Source organism: Athene cunicularia (assembly GCF_003259725.1).
Source record: "Athene cunicularia isolate RWA chromosome 20 unlocalized genomic scaffold, athCun1 chr20_part1, whole genome shotgun sequence".
NCBI lineage: Eukaryota > Metazoa > Chordata > Aves > Strigiformes > Strigidae > Athene > Athene cunicularia.
Window position 1 is genome coordinate 9,397,841 of NW_020799125.1, and position 19,130 is coordinate 9,416,970.

General features: G+C 49.8%; 1 protein-coding gene across 1 annotated transcript; it reads right to left on the reverse strand.

Moving 5' to 3' along the window:
- Nucleotides 1–1,675: 1,675 nt before the first annotated feature.
- ADA (adenosine deaminase) lies at nt 1,676–16,167 on the reverse strand. The gene is made up of 10 exons (XM_026862272.1): nt 16,110–16,167; nt 12,712–12,834; nt 12,420–12,563; nt 11,455–11,570; nt 9,028–9,152; nt 6,543–6,614; nt 6,163–6,264; nt 5,320–5,387; nt 4,702–4,831; nt 1,676–3,434 (listed from the first exon to the last, which is right to left on the reverse strand). Exons 2-10 carry the CDS (start codon nt 12,723–12,725, stop codon nt 3,333–3,335), a joined length of 873 nt encoding a protein of 290 aa, XP_026718073.1. The 5' UTR covers nt 12,726–12,834; nt 16,110–16,167; the 3' UTR covers nt 1,676–3,332.
- Between the last annotated feature and the right edge of the window lie 2,963 nt (nt 16,168–19,130).

The window sequence follows — 19,130 nt, forward strand, 5'->3', positions numbered from 1 at the left end:
GCTTGGGTCTGTGAAACCCCACGAGTTTGCAGCACCCAGCTGGAAGCAGATGTAGTTGGGCACAGAAAATGCTAGAAGTCTGCCCCCACCTTCCCATGTTTGCTGTCAGGCAGCACTTTTTTCACGGGTGTTTCATCCACCCGTGGGAGCACTGCTCCCCTCCACATTACTACCCCAGAGATCAAGCACAAAGCTGGCTTGGGACTTGGTGGAGTGGCCCAGAGCAGCAGAAGAGGTGCCAGGGAGGTGTTTTCCATCTGCAGCACAGAGCTACAAGGACATCGCTGGTGTTCCCTCCAGCCCAGGCAGAGCCGATCCCACCAGAGCTGCAGGAAGCAGCTACAGCCTGGCTGGGATCGATGGCCAGTGCAGGGACACAGCAGAGCTGGCCCAAGAAATACTCTCCACTGGTTATACAAAGACAAACATCACCCTGACAGCCCAGGGAAGAACTGAATGTTGCGAGTTTGAGATTTATCAGAGAAAACAAGGCCATAAATAAGCAGAGAAGCTGCTGCCAGACAGAGGGAGAATTGTCTGTGGGTCTCTGAGAAGCAATGGCCGCAGGGCCAGCACAGAGCTGCCCATGGCTCCAGCCCCTACAGGAAATGAGGATTTGGCAGCCAGGTAGTGGCTGCATCTGCTGCTTTGGCAGCTGCAAGCCAGCTCGGCTCCCAGAGCTGCCCGGACAACGGCCAAGAGCCTGCTCCCGTTTCCCCATGCTCTGGGGCAAAACAGCAGGTAGGTCCTGTGTTGGCTGACTGCGCAGTGGGGTCTTTAACCCCCTCTGCCACTGAACAGTATTTTTGGCTCATGCTGACACACAGAGAAAGCTGAAAGGCGGTGCAGAGGGACTGCGCACGATGCAAGACCTCCAGCAGTCAAATGCAGGCTAATCTTAGGTCTCCCTGGTCATAAAATATCTGTTCCAGATTTATATTTAGGCAGATGATTAGGGTCCTGTTGGCCAGCTACCCTCAGAGGACAAGCGAGAGGCATCAGGTTCCCCCTGCAAGTGAAGGAGCCAGCTCAGCTGTGGTTGCCGATTGTGCTGAAACATGAAGGGCGTTGGTTTAATCCAGCCACATCCTGACTTGCAAAGTTGCTGAGCACATGGATGATCTGAGCCCTTCATTTCAGTTGAACACAGTGGCATGCCAGACCTCCCGAAACTCTGAGCACTAAATGATCGGAAAGTCTTTCAGCAAACACTCCCCTGCCCAAGCTGACAGAGCTGTCCAACACAGGCAGCCCAGGCTGCGCCACTGCTGGCTCTTAGCATCAACCGACTGTGCAAAACTCAGGATATGGGAAAAAAAATTGTTAGCTATTTCTTATACATGCAAGAAAAAGTGAGAGTACACAGCGATGGCGCTGCTGCTTCTGCAGTGATACACGTCCCTTTGATTACTGAAGGGAAAAGGACACGTGAGGTTGGAACAACCTGCATCCATAAATCTAACTTGCCTGTCTAGCAAGGGAGCAGGGGTACCTTCCCTCTGGCTGTCAAAGCGCTCTGACCTGGCAGCAGAAGGCAGGGATGAGGCTGCCAAAGCTCCCACCACACCTACCAATTAACCCTGATGCTCTACCAGGGGTGCGATGGCTCATGTTGTGAACCCTGGACCATGGTTTCTAAGAGTCACCCTTGAACAGAAAAGCAAGAGGATTTATCTTTTAATATAAATTTGTTATTTTATTAAACAGGATTAACAATCAACTGTCCAGAATCCAAACAAGCAACTCTTCTTCAAAAACAATTTTTGCAGAAAAATTACCCAAAAAAGCCTGGTTCTTACCGCAATTATGTACTTAAAAGTGATGTTTTATCATTTGCTTTATAAAAGTAAGAAATGAACTCTCGTATCCATCTATCTAGCTATACACATGTATGTGCGTGTATATATGCACCATGTACTTCAGAGATGAGTATTTTACTCAGAAAACAAATATGGAACCCCAAAAGAATGGAAATGCTCCCAGCATGTGGTCACTGCTGGCTGAGACTGAACCAGTCTCACACAGCTCATGGTAATGGTAACCACGGCCCCTTGTCAAAGGCAACTTTTTGGTACAGTATCTTTGGAGTAAGCATCTTGGCAGACACTTGGGATGCTAAAGCACACCACACACTCATGTAAGAAAATAATGGTCTCTCCCCTGGTTGCACAGCTCTATTGCATATGAAGTAAAAATACTATAATACACCAAAATCGCTTAGGAATTTTGGTGAATATTTCTGTATAAATTCTCCAACAAATTGAAGATCTGACTTCTAGCCAGTGTTGTGGTTGAGTGAGAGAAGCAATTCAGATGGGACCTGAGTCAACATGTGACACTGGGCCCTAGCTTACTAGTTTACTTAGTTTTAATGGTACCTAAAGATTATGTCAAGTCAGGAATAGGGCAGAATGGTTAAAACAGGCAATCAATCATGTTTTTTCCAAGTCCTAAATAAAGACAGAGGAAGAGCAAACTGCAGTTTACAGGAACTCTCCAGGATGAGTACAAAACCAGGAAAAGTCCCAGAAGGCAGATTGTGGCCCAGAATGGTAAAAATATATTCCAACTTTCTATGCATGTGTGAGCATGGTTGTGGCCAGCTGTGAGCACAGCTGGAGCCAGAGCCCAAGGTCTGTACTTCTGTGGCAGTGACATTGGGAGGCTGATACACAGGAGTCCTCATCCAAGAAACGATGCCAAAAAAGTTCTTTTTTTTTTTTTTTTAAATGCCCTTCAGACTTGTGTATGGGCAAGAGCACCAGCTTCCAGCTGGTTCTCGTTCCTGCTGTGTTAGCACAAGACTAACCCTGGGTAAATATAGCTGTGGCCAAACCCTCTTACCCACACAGATGGGAATAAGGCCTTCGTTTCTGAAGCACCTGCTCACTCTGTCAGCGCTAACATACCTTCTTCCTAGAAAGGTGAAGACTAACCCAGGCTACAGTCACAGTTAAAGGTAGTTATTTCTGCACTGCAGCCTGGGGCTAGGCAGGTCAGTGGGGCAGGAGGATAAAGCAGAGGAAGAAGGGGAAAAAAAAAAGGCAGGGGAGGTTCTTCTGTTTGCATCTGTGGTACAGAAAGACTGGCAGGTGGAGGAGTCAGGCCAGGAGGCAGTTTGTCTGCTTGCACAACAGCTTGATAGGAAGTTGGATATCCATTTGGGAGAAAGTTTGCGGGAGTGATAGGTAGGTTTATGTGATAGCCTGATTTTGCTTAGCCAGTAATAGAGACCGACTCTGGGCACCTTCTCCAGTGCTCCCACTAGCCCAGAGGAGAGTCAGGCACGCATGAAGAAGGGCCACCACTCCATGTTGGCTTACATGGATGGGTCACAATGCGTTGGGGACCATCCCATAGGCTTCATACAGTGTGTTGAGCAGCTCCTGCTTCTCCTTCTCAGGTAAGAAGCTGGATTGAGCTGCATTGATGTTCTGGGGAGACAGAGGGGGAACACAAGGGAGACATTAAGACACATCAGACACGAACATGTGGTTGTGCACATCCCAACATCTGGCTCTGAGCAGCAAGAGGCAAGGGAGAGTGTATAGTTTTGCCACTCCGAGATTCATTTCCACAGCCTCATTTTACAGGGCAACTGCTCTACCCACCACTAGCAACAGTCCCAAGAGGAATGAGGCAGGCACAAAGCAAAGGCCTTCAAATTTGGTCTTTCTGGGATAGGTACTTTAGACCTCTCCCTACACTCCTGGCTCCCCTTTGGACAAGGGCCTCTCCCAGCACAGTGGTAGTGGCAGCCTGACACACCACTGCTGAGACACAGCCTGGCTGTGCCGTGTACCCTGCTCGTCCGTCTTGTGCAGGGACTTTTCTTCTATTACACAGGAACCACCAGGCTTTTGCAAGAGCAGGAGAGGACAGCTGGCAGCAGAGCAGCTGTGGATTCGGGATCGCAGAGCTCAGAGCCATCCTTTCTCCCCCTTCCAAACCCAGAGAGTGATGTCTGTAGGAGAAAGGGACTTGTTCCTCCAGCCTGAGCTGAGAGCAGGACTGATGCTCTCTTGTAAAGTGTATCCTGCACTTCCCAACCAAGCAGGTATCTTGAGAGACATGTAGGTGAAAGTACTGAGCATGACTCTAAATGCAAACCAGAAAAGGTTCGCTTGGTAACCAGATGTCAAACTCCCAAGAGTTATCCTGTCTTTCTGTCTTGGGTGAATAATTAGAAAATCAGGGCTGTAATGAAGACACATAAATGACCGTGTGTGCCAAAACCGAAGCCACCAGTCACTTTGTTTCCAGCTCAGTAGTCGCATACTCATGTTGTACCTGCAAAAACCGCAAGCGCTTTCGAACCTGCTGAATGTTGCTAATTTCTGGGCCAGGCCTCGAAACAACCTACCTGCAACTCCAAATCCAGAAATAAAAGCAACAGGTATCTTCCTTCCTTCCTGCTAAGACCTGCTGTGAGGACGTCAGTGGACAATTTCCACTCTGACCTGTTCCCCATAAAGCCCAAGCAGTCAGCCCAAGCGATGCAGAGCCCACCCTGCACTCACACCCCCCTGCTCCCCACATCTCCCCCAGCCAGCTCAGCAGCCACCCTCAGCCTCACTCGTGCTTACAAGGCCAGGGCAGGATTTTCTGATTTCCACTGACAACTCTTCAGCTTATGAAGAAAAGCAGCGGGTTGTTCTGGGCTGCAGCCAGCACGTGAGCAGAGCACCGATGCCAACTTACCACTCTCTTGAACTCCTCTTCAGTGAAGCCCATGTAGTCCTTCACTATGCTGTAATCCTTGTCAATATTGGAGTTAAAGATGAGGGGGTCATCCGTGTTTATAGAATAGTTAGCTCCATCCTTCCTAAATCTGTAAGGAAATCAGGTTGAACCGGTAGGTAAAACACTGGATGCTGCACTGGTCATGCACTTCTCAGGGTAAAATGCAGTAAAAGCAAAGACCTTGCAGCTGTCCCTGCAGCTTGTGTTGCTGGGCTCAAACACAGGACTTGGCTTTTCTCACCACTGCTCACCACCGAGCTGCTTCTTGGGTGGAGAGAGGAGCAGGGCATGTCTTAGAGGCTCGGCAACATCAGCTCTCAGCCACAAACTAGGGCTAGTGACCAGAACACAGCATCTCATGCCCTGCACCTCAGAGCTGGGGCAGGAGGGACGGGGCAGCATCCCCAAGGGACCTGCACGCCCTCCAGCTGCACCAGGCCCCTCCGTGTCAAAGGATGAGGAGGTATCACATCTTCCCAAGTGGTTACATGTGTGTTACCTTTCTAAAGCCATAATGCAGCGATATTCAACTCAGATCTTGGTTATTTAAGATTGCAGATAATTGAGAAGTCTTACTGTGCTACTGGGTGTTTCCCAAAGTCTGGAAGACATGCTCCAGTGAGATAACTGGACCAAGGGCAGACCTGTTTGGGGGAGTTAAACACAAAAAACCAGAATCAACCACACAGATCTGAACACCAGCTGTGTACACAGGTAGCTAAGCACGCTGGTAAAACCAGATACAGGTTTAGGCCTTTGTTCATAGCTACCCCTCAGTGCTACTCTAATGGACCAGTGCATGTCCCAGGAGATGGGTGTGAAGAGCTCACACCCTGTATGGCAGCAGCAGGAGCCAGTGGGGTATTTCCCATGGCCAGTCAGGCACCCTTCATGTGTCAGCTACAGCTAAGAAACCACTGGCATTAAGTATATACACATATATTCCATATATTAGTTGGATTAGTCGGGGAAAAGCCAAGAATATTTGCCCATGCACAGTAACTCCCAGGCACTTCCACCCTCCACCCAGCCAGGCTCTGGTACAGCAGCCTGCTTTGTGGCAGGAGAAGCCTGCAGGCTTAAGGTATGTAAATGAGTGAATAAGCCCTCCAAAATTTATCCTCAGACAGACCAGAATCCATTTCTCTCTGCTACACACCAAGCAAGCAGCTGTGTGCCCCAGTGCCCCTCTCAGCAAAGACCCCAGCAAACAGCCAAGTCTCTCCACTGCTTTTGCTGGGGGGGTTTGGGCATCCAGGTTTGATGGCAATGTTCCCAAACACGTGGTGAGCACTCGGGTGTCAGGTCATGTCCCTGGCCGTCAGGTCGTGTCCCTGGCTGTAGCACAGCCCAAGCGAGAGCAGATTTTCCACTCAGACACCAGCTGCCTCGCCGTCACCTCTCATCACACACCCTTACCTCAAAATGCATCTTTGCTCTCAACAGCTCCTTGTAGAGCTCAGGGTCATCCAAGACATGATAGCCATGGCCAATGCGCTCAGCCTTCAGGAGATAAACTGCCTAGAGAGAACAGGAAAACCACATACAGCCTCCGAGCACCAGCTTGTTTCCTGCCTGCCCAGAGACCCCTGCCCCACCGCGGGTGCAGCCCGCACCACCGAGCCAGCTCTGGGGAGGTCCTTCTCTGAGCCGCTGGGGACAGATCTCTGCCTGGGTCCCTGATGTTTGCTCTGTCATGAATACAGAGAGCACTTAGGCTCCTCTCTCCCCAGTACAGGGGATGCAGGGGCACTTCCCACCCCTGCCCTTCTTTGCCCCAAGCCAGGAGCTCCTCATACCTCCTTGATCATGGCAGGCGGGCCGGCCTCCCCAGCATGGACAGTACGATGAATCCCGCATCTTTCAGCTTCCTGCAAAGCAAGGGAGGACATGCTTCTGTCCCATCACCCACAGCAAGGTCAGCAAACCCCTGGGCTGGCATTGCTCGTGGGGCACAGCAAGCAACAGGGGTCTGTGCAAGGAGCCCCCAGGTCAAGAGCCCTGCACCCCAAGAGGGACACGCTCTCTGCTGTAGAGAAGGGCTCGGTAATGCCAGACAGAGAGGAACTCAGAAAGCCTGGTTACCTTCCCCTGGAGCCCAGCCAGACTCCTCAGGATCTTTTAATACTGGGTGAGCTCACCACTGTCTCCTCTCCAGACAGCAGCAAGCTCGAAGCTCTCTTTCCTCCACCCCCTTGCCCTTCTGCATGAACCTTGCAGTAGTTCCTGTCTGAAATTTCTACCTTTTTGGCTGGCTGCAGCCAAGTGGGAAAGTTTAAAAGCCCCCAGGGCAAAGATGAATCATGCTCAGACACCAAGTGCCTCCCTCCTGTAAGGAGCTTCGAGGACTCTGTGGGTTCAGCTTTGGGGGCATTTTGAGATTCTCTCCACAGCCATCCCGAAAAACCCCTTGCCAGGGTGACCACCTTTGGGAAGCTGCACAGCCCTGAGGGAAGCCTGGCTCCTGCCTTGGTGGAGAAGGGCCACACAGCTGGTGACAGCGGGCAGGCTGCAAGCCCCATCTTGCAGCAGACACTCTTCCCAGGCACTCCTTCAGGGCTTTGCACTCAAGATTTTTGTACAGTTACTTAACTCTCAGCTTCTCATGTGCTGCAATCCCAGGTCCTGCCTGGAACATCTACAGAAGAGCCCTCTGTGCTTCGATCTGAAAGGCACTCTGTGCTCCCTATGTCCGAGTGATGATTTTTCCCAAACAGCTAATTTGTTTACACGTTTAAAAATAAGAAAATCCCTCTGGCCCTAGTACCAGACCAAGAAGAAAGAGAAACTCATACCAGCACTGAAATCTTCCACTTGTTTCTACATGAGATGAAGACAAACCAGAAATTCCTCTTCCTGCACTCCTAAGAGAGGCATCCCCAACTATCCCAACAGGAGGATGCAAGCAGAGGGGTCAGGAACACCACATGCACCAAGACTTCCCCACTAATCCTTCTGGCCACTGAAGCCTGACCCCCCTGTCCACTGCATCCAGGAGGGAGCTTGTGTCTAACATCCATCCATGGGCATATCTTCCCTGGAGTGGCTTAATCTCTTTTTCAACCCATTTGTCCAAGGACACATGGTGCTTCCCTTGGCTTCTCCTCCAAGAATTGCTGCCTCCTTGGACACAGTGGTCCTGGCATCCTTAACTGTATGTTTCTGCCCTGGTGCTCCTCTGCAGCCAGCAGCCACAGTTGAGCTTTTGCCATTATCTGCTCTTTCCCCTCCAGCAGCTCTGAAAGCTCCCAGGCAGAACGTGCCTGCCCAAGTGACACAAGTCTCTCTGATTTCCCTGGATGTGTTACATACCCCACGGAGCACAGCAGTGGTATTTATGGGGACACACTTCCCTGCCATGCAGACCAAGAGGGGCAAATATCAGTAGCGGGGTTTGCTTCAGCATCTCAGAGCCTGAGCAAGTCCCTGGCACAGAGATAAGATGCATCCTTCAGGTGGGGGAGTCTGGACCTGGGTACTGCTGGCACACCAGGGCAGGATGAGACATGCCTGCTCATTGATTAATAAAACCCTGTGCTCACATCCCAGTTTATAACCACTCAGTTCATCCTGCACAGCGGCGCAGGCAGACCTTGTGTCAGCTCTCACTGACAGAGGCAAAGACCTCAAGAAAGTCCGGTTTTGTTTCAGCCCTGAGTGCTGCTTGCAGAGCACCGTCCTTTTTGGCAGTGATGGTGCCCCGCCTCCTCTCACACTGATGCAGGGGACAAACGACCCCAAAATCCCACCAGCAAAGAGGAGTGAGGCACAGAGCTTTCCCTCTGAGCCGCTGAAAAGTGCTGAGGTCTAGTGTGAGTCTTGGACCAGGCTCCCAAAGACATTCCAGTGATTGCATTTGAGATGATCAGATATAAGCACTTCAAACCACGCAGCTGCTTCTCTTCTCCTCCAGTGATTTCTGCCAGACTGGAAAGGCCAGTCTCTTCCACGCTTGGCTGTGGTTTCACAGACGCCCAGGAGAAGACCCCAGCCGACAGCAGTGGGGTGCTGCCGGGGGGGACACAGGTTCTGTGTCACTTGTGTTGCACTCAGTGCTGTGGGGCAGCACGCCGAGCTCCAGTTCCAAGTCCATGCTTAAGCAATGATGCCTGCTATTAATCAGTTCGGAAATATAAACAAATACTTTTGCTATTAACAGAATGTTTTTAATGGCTGCAACGAATTTTTAAGCTGTCCCAGCTGTTTGCAGTCTGAATAACATATGCATGCCCCCTCAATATATGTTATTTTTGTCATTTCTTTTAAGAAGCTTATTAAACAAACCTCATAAGCCTTCTTATGCTCAGAGGAATTCTCCACCTTTAGGGACTCATCCCCAGCCAGGTCGATGGCCACCACAGAGTTGTTCCGATACTTCTTGCAGAGCTCCACCACCTCTGGAGACCAGCCTGGAAGAGACAGCACCAGAGTTCAGGAGAAAGCATTGGTAAGAGTCACACCTTCAGCATTATTCTAAACAAATACTGGTCACATAACTAGAAGGCTAGGGCTATTTTCTTTGGTCTTTCCTAAACTTCGACACTCAAAATGAAAACTAACAAACTCCTAGAGAGGTCTGCCATCTTCAGGCAAATAGAAGCTGCCAACTCATTAGTCCATCATCAATCAAAGGGAAATCAGATGCATTTACCATCTATAAAGCTGCTCTCATCGTATTTTTCTGCTCACTTTCAGCAGGGGAAAAAAAGAAAAAGAAAAAATAAAAGAGACAAAAGAAATCAAACACGGTAGTGCTTGCTGCAGTTGGCCCAAGGTAAACTGAATTGCACAGTCCCAGTGCTGTAACATGGTGCGTGGGAGAAATCCCTCAGCCTGATCCTGAGATATCACCCCATCCCAGACTGGGCAAGGGGGAAACGTTAGCTGTGCTGTGTCATGAAGAGGTTTGGGCTGGGGGGGTGTCACTGCAGGGCCCCTGTATGACAGTCAGCCCTCCCCTGCTACAGATGATCCCCAACTCCCCCAGACAAGATGATAGATGCTGCTCCCAGTGGGAAGGAGCTGGTCTGCCTCCTGGAAGGCTGACCTTAAACACTCAAGAAATTTTATCTTATTGTCATCAGTGAGAAAGAGAGTAACAAGTGGTTAGCAACTACTTCAGAGCTATCTCTGATCAGGATAGAGGATAACCTCTGAGAAAGGACATGCATCTACCAGCTTACCCTTAGAAAAAAGGCCAAGAAATAAACGGTAGTGTTAATACTTAACAGCTACCTGCTGTTATGATATGATATGGTATGATCCCAAAATCATATGAACACCTAAGAAAACGTGTGCAATTTTATTTTCTTTTTTCATCAGTTTCTAACTCCCTGGGTTAGAGCCATTATTTTATTAACAAGTTTAATATGAGGTAGTTCTGGCTGGCACCTCTGCCTTTCTCTCAACAGTTCATAAATTACAGGGTGGCTTCTCACTGTGCAGCACATCCCGCATGCAGTACTAGCAGCGCTAACGACTCTTGCATTGGGTGCATCACTGGCTCTGGGTAAGAGTTGGTGCCCTGGGACACTGAATGCCAACTGGGTTGTTTGCACAAGCAATCCCTCCTGCTGTGCAAGCACACACTGCATGTGCCCTCGCGTGCTCCCACCACCTTTACTGCTTGTGCATTGGCAGGGACTGTAATTGCAGACAAGTGTGACTTCCTCACAGTTTTCCAGTTTCTACTAAGAAAAAAGTTTCTTCCTAGAAACCAGAAATTTAAGGGTCATGTTTTCAAAGTATTGTTTGGGGTTGATTGTGCAGGCAGGAAAAAAAACCCACTCTCAAATCTCCCAGTTTCCAATAACAATTTTTCACATTTCTAGACACAAATTAACTGTGTACTCATTGGCAAAAATCTTTCCACCATCTACCCTACTAAGCATACATAAAACTGTTGAGAGGGATGAAGATATTCATAACAAAGTCTTCACACAGAACAGCTACTGTCACACAACCTCGCTCTGACTGCATGGTTCCCTAGAGGAAGATGCTCACAGAACTCAGCAGCCCAATGAAACACTGGAAATTGGGTTTTCTTCCTATTCTGAGTTATGACCAGAATAGCACCCGTTACTGACAAAGTTCAGAGCTGCTGATTTTATTTGTCTTTTTATTATATGTGTGACTTAAGTATATTTTACTTGTGTTTTCAGCTTAAACCAACAGAGACTGCAGCCAGTGGATTCCCTGGCTGACCCATGGCCCAGACTAACGAAGGCGTGTGCTGCTGTAGCAGCATGACCACAAGCAGGGAAAGTGTGAGACCTCACACCCAGCCCTCCTCCTGTGACTGTTCGCTCTCAGGACCACCAGACAGTCGTGGCAGATGAAACCGCACACTATGGCAACAGTTTCAACTGGCCCAAGGAGGGCTCCAGCTTTTGGGCAGGGAGCGAGGTACGAGCAGAAGTCACACCTCTGTGAGAGAGGACAGAAGAGCCCATTTGTCTCTCTAGCAAACCCTTTCAGGCACTGGATGGACCCACAGACCCCCACTCTCACATCCAGCAGACCCTTACCCCATAGTGAAGGGAACAGAGGACCCCACCAAGAAAAAACTACTCCTCAGCACCATCTGGTCCTGCATTGGACCCAGGGCCATGGGACCGGGGATTTCTGCAGGGACCTGAACCCAGGGGACGTCACCCCCCGCCACGCGTCAGGGAAGGGGAGCAGAGCAGCAGGGGAGCTGCAATACATTACTTGGCATATGGCGCATGCAGCATAGAATAGACCTGGCTTTGATGCGGAAATCCCTTTCTCCATCCTGTAGTCCTTGATTTACGAGGTTAACGACTTCATCTGGAGTGAGGTCTCCCCTGCAGGGAAGAAAAGATGTCAGCAGGAGGCTGGACACCTGCCAGGGAGGCAGGCAGGAGCCGCAGGCCCACCTCAGCACCCCCACGGGACACCCCATGCAAAACTCAGGCTGCCCGGGGTCCCACTCGCCTTAACATGCCGAGGAGCCTGACGAGATGGCCCAGAGCTGAAGAGCACCTTTTACACCCATGCTGTGCCCAGATTTACCAGATGTCAGGCACAAAAGCATGCAAAGATGATAGTAAGATTTAGAAAAGCCTCGGGGAACTGGATGCCAATCCTGCCTGAGCAGAGGAATCCGCTCTTTGCCAGAGAATCTCATTAGGGCACACAACTGCCTGTAGCCAGGCAGGGGCAAGCATGGGCGTTCAATGCCCATCACAACACATTTTGCAAGGGGCTACAGAGCCCAGCACTGATTTAATCAGAGGCACACATCACAGAAGGGATGACATGTAAAGAAGGTATCAGATCGCCAGTCCCCTCCAACATTGCCACCGTGTGCCAGCTCACATTCACATTTTGCAGACAGGCAATCCACATCTGAACGCTGCTTTTCCTCGCACAGAGAACAGCTTCAGCCAGAAGTGCAAGCACAGCTGCTCCACACATGCAGACTTAGGTGCCCAGAGCAAGGGACGTTAAAACACAGCAGCACACAGATTATAAAATGAAAATCTTATTGATGGGGAAGAGAGGTGGAAGCATGCTGGCACTTGCTGTGTTGGAGGAGAGAGAAGGTTTGATTAAACCAGACTTTGAACACACGCTGGCTGACCGGTGTGGGCCATGCCTTCTCCATGCCTGACCAGCCACCCACCAGCTCCTGGCATGGTGGGATCACTCACTCGGTTTGGCCCCAGGGGATGGGATCCACGCAGCAGTTGGCCAGGAGGTGAGGGCTGTACCGGACCTCCACGTAGATGATGCCTTCTTTGGCTTTCGTTTCCACAAGCTCGTAGGCAATCCTCCTCACCGCCTCACGGTCACCCCTGCAGGGACAGCAGTGGGACCCATCACTGGGACTCATCACCCTCAGGGTACACTGGGGGCAGGTGAGATGACCACCATGGCTGAACAACATTAGCCAAGAGGTCCTGCCAATGTTGAGGGGGAAGAAGCAAAAAGTGCGGTACTTACGCAATGGCAGGCATGTAGTGATTAAACTTCTCTAGAAACTGAGTAAGTGTCAGTGGTGTTTTGTAGCTGACATGCTTCAGGAGGTCATCAACAGTGCTTCCAGGAAGATGAATCCCTCTTTTCCTGGAAAAGAAGCCACATGTTATTGACAGCAAAGGCTATCACATGTTTAACCAGTCCGTTTCATACAGCAATCACATCCCAAGCTGGCAGCATTAACATGCATTTCTTCACAGAAAAGATATGGCACGTGTTGTCCTTCCAAAATCTCCTCACAGATGCAGCCCTGAATCTCAGCGGGGAGGAAGGCAATCCAAAATACAAGCAAATCCCAAACAAATCCAAATACAAGCATAACAAAGCAAAGCACAAACAAATCAAAAGACTGATCTGGCAGGAAGAGAGCCAGAGCACATTTTAAGCTTAAGAAGGAGTTCACCTAAAGGGGGTGTGGATACCTCCTCCTATCCTAGGCGTGACATCTCCTAGTTCTCGTGGCAGAATTGCCAACATTCTTTAGAAAAGTTAATTTCCACTTATGCAGGCTCAGAGGCTTGAAAATTTGTAGAGATGTTCCCAGGTGCAGGATCCTGCACACAGAAGTGTCATGGCTCATGGGTTTAATGCTGGCAGCTCCCGCAAGTGAGCTGGTTCCCAAACCCAACATCATGGTAGCATTTTCTCTGATGGGGACACTTCCCACGCAGGAGAAAATGGCAGTCCCAACAACTGCTCTCACCAAAGGGATGGAGATGGTAAAGTCCACCTAAATGATTCCCAGAGGGAAGAGGCCATTTTTCCCTGGAGAGCCTGGAGTCCCAGGTGGGTGAAGGTGTCCCTGGTGGGGTGACAGTCAGGCTCAAGGGGACTGCCAGCCAAGGATGCTGCATGCCTCCCAGGCAGGCTTTTCCATCCCCACCCTACACCCTGGTACCCTGCACATGCCAACCTAAATTACGACTAATAACTAGAAATTTGTTTTAATCCTCTTTCCTGCCATGATGAACTACAGCCAACTGATGGATCTTTCTGACAATAGAGACAAAACATCAGTGATAGCTTTAGTGTCCTGATGCCAGGAACCATCTCAATGAATAATCCACAGGGAAGCAGCCCAAAGACCCCACTCCTGGACCCAGTAAACATTGCTCATTCCCTGCTCATGCAGGAAAGAAACCAGCCCCACTCTCAGCCTTCACAGGCAATCTGCGCAGATTAAGCTGGTGGCACTTGGCAAGGAACGTTCACCACTGCCAAAGCACTGGTTTCCCCCCCTGCCTTGCTCTTTCCATGGCACTGACACATTGGTCTCTGCTCCAGGAACTGGCCCGCGTCTTCCTCCACCTGCCCAGGAAAAGTTTCCTACAGCAAAGCCATTTCCCTGACCTCTTTCATGTGCTTTCCGAAGGACTGCCTCCGCGCAGGCAGCAGCGACAGTGCTTTGGGGTGACCCACAGAGCAGTGACGCTGGGCTCAGGTCTCTGGCTGAGGGGGGGGATGGTGGATCTTGCCCGTGTGGCTCTGGGAGCTGCTGCTGCCCCATCCAACCCAGCTGGTATCTGGGAGCCTTCCCGCAGCAAAGCTGCCCCAGGAGAACATGCTTGTGCCCAGAGCTACCTCCAGCCACTGGCAGCACCACGCACACCATCCCCCTGCGGAGAGGGCACCTCTCCTGAGGACACCCAGTTCTATGAGGGGTCTGCCACAGCTCTAAACCTTTTGGCTGGGCAGGGGGGATGCAAAGCCTGGGCCAGACCTGACAGAACTGGAACTAAAGTTTCTAAAAATGGATGAGTTCAGCCACTGCCCAAGGGGGCTTGTGCATCCTGGCAGCTTTGGGTTATTTGTATGTGGTCAGCAAATTTATTTTCAGCTCTTTACCTTTAAAAATAGAGCACAAGCAGCTTTCTGTGTCCAGGGTGAGGTTATTAAGGCAGTCCCCTACAGTCTCCCATTGCTTTTACATTTGTGTGAGCACTAGTTTTAGAGCCCATGAATAGCACAGTTTTGCTCCACCCCAGCCAAGCACGGCACCCAAGGGCTGGCAGCCCCAGAAGATGCCAGGGCTGTTTAAAAATAAGAGGGAACTGGGCACACACTTGAGCAACGAAAGTTTCTGTCCTAAGCAAGAGAGGTGCACAGGATCCTCAGATGGCTGGTGCCTCCTGGGCCTCAGGGCTCCTACAACCCTCCTGGGGCACTACACCAGCATGTGTCCTTTGCTGGCAGTGGGACCCAGCACAGCCCCAGAGAGTCAGCACCGACTCTTCCATCCATCAGGACTCATTCCAGCCCTGCAGCCCACCACCAGCACGGGCAGAACCAGCAGGAAGCCTGACTCAGCTCACCGTACCGATGTCCTGCCATGAATGAGATGGATATCTCTGATCCACCTTCTTTACTCTGACCACACTGCAAAACATATGGCCGCCCCCAGCAGAAAAAGCTGCTTTAGAGAATTTCTCCTTCAAATTGCACTGCCTTGGAGTCTGCTGGGCTCACAGGATGTCAGAACTACTTCCCATCCTCCTCAGAACTGATTTCCTCCCCAAAGTACCAGAGTTGTATGTAAGAGCTGTTTCCTGAAATCTTTAAGCTTGCCACTTTCAGATTCAAGGATATCTGCGAGTCTCTATTAGCTTTTTGAATAGTGACAGCTGGAAGAAGTCTTAAGTTTATTTTGCTTACACCCGTGGAGCCACGTCCTCGCACCAGTTAATCATTCATCCTGGTGCTTCCCACACAAGCTACACTGAAGCAAGAAGATGCACGTGGGTTCTGTCAAGAAAACACCCTCTCTAGGTCACTGCCAAGCGCTTTCCTGGGTCACCCTCACATGAGCAGGACTCCTTGACTGCTGGCACCAGGCAGCCAGCCTGGGGTTCAAAGGCAAAGAGCAGCAGGGCAGGGAGGAGCACCCAAGCTGGTTTTTCCTCCCAAGACTGCGGTATGGCACCACCACCAAGAAGACACTCCCAGCCTGGTTTCATTTTACTTGCTTTTGCAAGTAGGAATGTGGAAAAAGACATGAGAATACACTGACCCTGCCACTTCCCGGGTACACTTCAAAGGCAGACAGCTCTGTTTATATGAGACACCTTCTGCACTTTTCTCATGGTGGCTCCTCTTTGCTTGCCCAGCTCGCAGGACCGATGACCACCTCGCTCAGGCTCCTGCTACCAGCGCAGCCCCGCTGCAGCACTGTGCATTGGAAGTGCCGCCAGAGGAGCCGTCTGTGCAGAGGTGACACCAGCACCAGCAGGTTTGCTGCAGGCACAGCAAGGGAGAGAGCTTTCCCAGCCTGCCAGCACAAGCTCTTCTGTTGGAGAACTGGCCAAGCAGAAGGGATGATGCTTTTGAACTGCAGCTCCCAGAGCTTTCTTCCCCCCACAACTCACCTGCCAAAGTGCAAGATTGTTTCTGGTCTAATTGCTCCATCCAGGTGGACATGAAGCTCCACCTGCAATAAGATAGAGAGAAATCGGTGAGGTACTCTTAAGAGCTGCAGCAAAAGTCTGGAGATAAGCAGCCAGTGCTAACACAGGTATAAATGCATCCACTATGGGGACAAAGTCATGACAAGGAAGCACAAAAACATTTTTAAAATACCATCATTCTAAAGTTTATTTTTCAATATCTAAGCATTATCTCAATATTTTCTTATTGCTGCTACAGCTCACGCTTTCAATGAATCTTTAGAAATGTATTCTGTTTCCAGTAATTTTCAGGAATTTCCCTATCCTTATTCAGCTTGCATGGTTTAGAGTTTGGAAAAAGTGAAAAAAGCAAACCCCAAACACTTTCGCTTTCCAGCTTGCTCCTTCTTGAATTCACAGATACCCAAGCATCAATTAATTTGCTAAGAGTCATTACACAAAAAGTTTGACTCATTTCCAAGAAATAACTCCTGATATATTGGGAATTACTTGGTATTATCAGAGCTTAGAGGCTTTCTAATCCTACACATGGAGTCAGTCCCACGGTGCAAGGTGCTGTAAAAAATAAGAAGAACAAGAGCTGCCCTGTAACAAGCTGGTTTCAAATAAAACACTTAAATTTTGACTCATTAAAAACAGGACAGTAACTCAGATCCCTTCACTCTGAAACCCTGTTTCCTGAATATTGCTGAAACAATGGCTTTTGGAGAAAGAGCTCCAGAAAAGCAAAAGCAAGCTTTTTCCATTAGACAGCTGGGCCTTTGGAGGAACATGACAAATGTAATTTGGAAGTTGAACTGGGAAGGAAAATATTAGATGTAAAATGTTTCAGCTCGATCTTCTTATTTCCAAAATGGTCTTCTTTTAAGCAATGGAATAGCCTACAAAATACATATTTAATTTTTTTTTTTAATGAAACTGCAGAGAAGCAACTTCATACAAAGTTCTTATCAGTTATAACATTGTGCAAATTTTCCTGTGTAGATGATCGCTGCAGGACGCTGAGCAAGAACTGAGTAGGATTCAGAAGAGGACTGGATATTTGCATGGATAACTCAACCACCCAGGGTTACTAATTAAAACCCACAGACCTTCTGGCGTCAGGGTACATATCAAACAATAACTACAAGGAGCTGGAAGAAAAATGATGCAGCAGTCTCTACAAGCAGGGCAATGTGTAATTGTCCACCTCAAGAACCTTTCACTCCTCTGAAGCACCTGCGAGCAGCTGATGTCAGTGAGCTCAATGCCGCTGGCCTGGCTCCCGGCATGGAGCTGGCAATGCCCATCTCTGCGACAAGCACTGATGCCCACGAGCTCGCTCCCATCCCCACCTCCTCCCGCAGCCCTGCCATGCAGGCAGAGACACCCACCTTCTGGCCCATGGCCAGGGTTTTCATGGACGGCTGCTACTGCGAAAGGCCATCACTGCTGGTGTGGGACAGTGCTCAGGTTCAGGCCACCTGCGCAGGATGGACATGAAGCTACCGCTGAAACATGCACTGGTGAGATGCAAAATGTGGGTGCCAGGCCCAGGGCAGCTCCAGCTACTGATCCTGCACCATTGGAATCAGCTGGCCCAGGGGTCATGAATATCCCCACTGACACCCCTGCTAGCAGGTTGTAAAAAGATATCTCTGTGACTTCTCCTACCCTTAAGACATGATCTGAATCTACAGGGATGAAGATTTTAAAAGGGCAAAACCTGATCTTTCCTCCCACCTCGAGTTACACAATCTGACTTACGAGGACTAAATGTCCTGAGAAGCAGCAGATAAAATAACAGACTATGGACATGGTCTACACTGCCAGATGTGGACGCCTGGCATGCTTTCCACTCTTGAGCTCTGATTCCTATTTCAAAACCATGCAAGCTCCATTCCTTGAGGTTTTCAACAGCCCTCATGACCTTCTGATGGAGTTAAGGGCTTGAAACTCACTCATGCTGGATATAAAACCCAAACAAACAAAACCTACCAGGGTCTTCTCACCCCAAACATTTCTCAAGCATTTCTGCAGGAACATCCCAACGTGACACTGCCATCAGTGAGAAAGCAAATTCAGTGGTGTGCTTTACTCAGGCAAGTCCCTTCCTTCTGCCACTGCTGCTGGAGAGATGCTTGTAAAGCAGCAAGGTTCCTCTCCAGCACCAGCAACAGACTCTTTCTCCACTGCCATGCATTTCTTTGGGTCTGAAGGGACCTAAACTAAGTGCTAAGAAACTTGTGCCACGCTACTCAACCCAAAACTTTGTAGGGGGTTGTTTTCTGCAGCTGGGAGCTAATACAGGCTATTTAGTTACCAAATGACATTCAGGTGAAGAAGTAAAGGTCTATCTACAAGGGTCTCCACCAAGAGCTGGCCCTAGATAAGGCTGCAATCAGCAGAGGCACAACGGAGCCGCTCAGCTCCCGCAGGCGCCTTGCCCACAAACCCCGCACGCTTCCAGGTCCGCGGGAGGCTGCTCGCAGCAGATTACGCTGCAGCTCCCTTCCTGTGTGTTTGTTTTGGGTAAACAAAGCACAAGACTTTTCTAGATACAAGTGGGTAACGTGACCTTGCTTTAAGCCAAGGAAGGTACCCAGATAAAGATGAAAGGGTTTTCTCTGAACTGCGGTACCAGGAGATGATGCCTGAGCAAGCAGAAATAAGGTGAACGCTGGAGCCCAGTGCCTCTTCCAGGGCGCTGCTCCTGGGCACACAGAGGTTCACGCATGTGTGGTCTCCCACCCCAAGCCCTCCAGTTTATTTGGAGAGGAAGCCTGTGCAGACAGATTAAATAGGAATCTTGATACTTGGTCCAGGAGCCCAACAGCACCACAGGCTACACCAGCACTGGAGAGGAGCCTTCAGCCATGCGGTACCAGCGATGCCTTCCCTTCTCACAGCAAACCTGGATGTGGTAACGTTTGTTCTGATAAAGAACAAGAAAGCAGCAGAGCTCTCTAATGCTCTCCCGGAGCAGGAGCTCTGCTCTGCTCT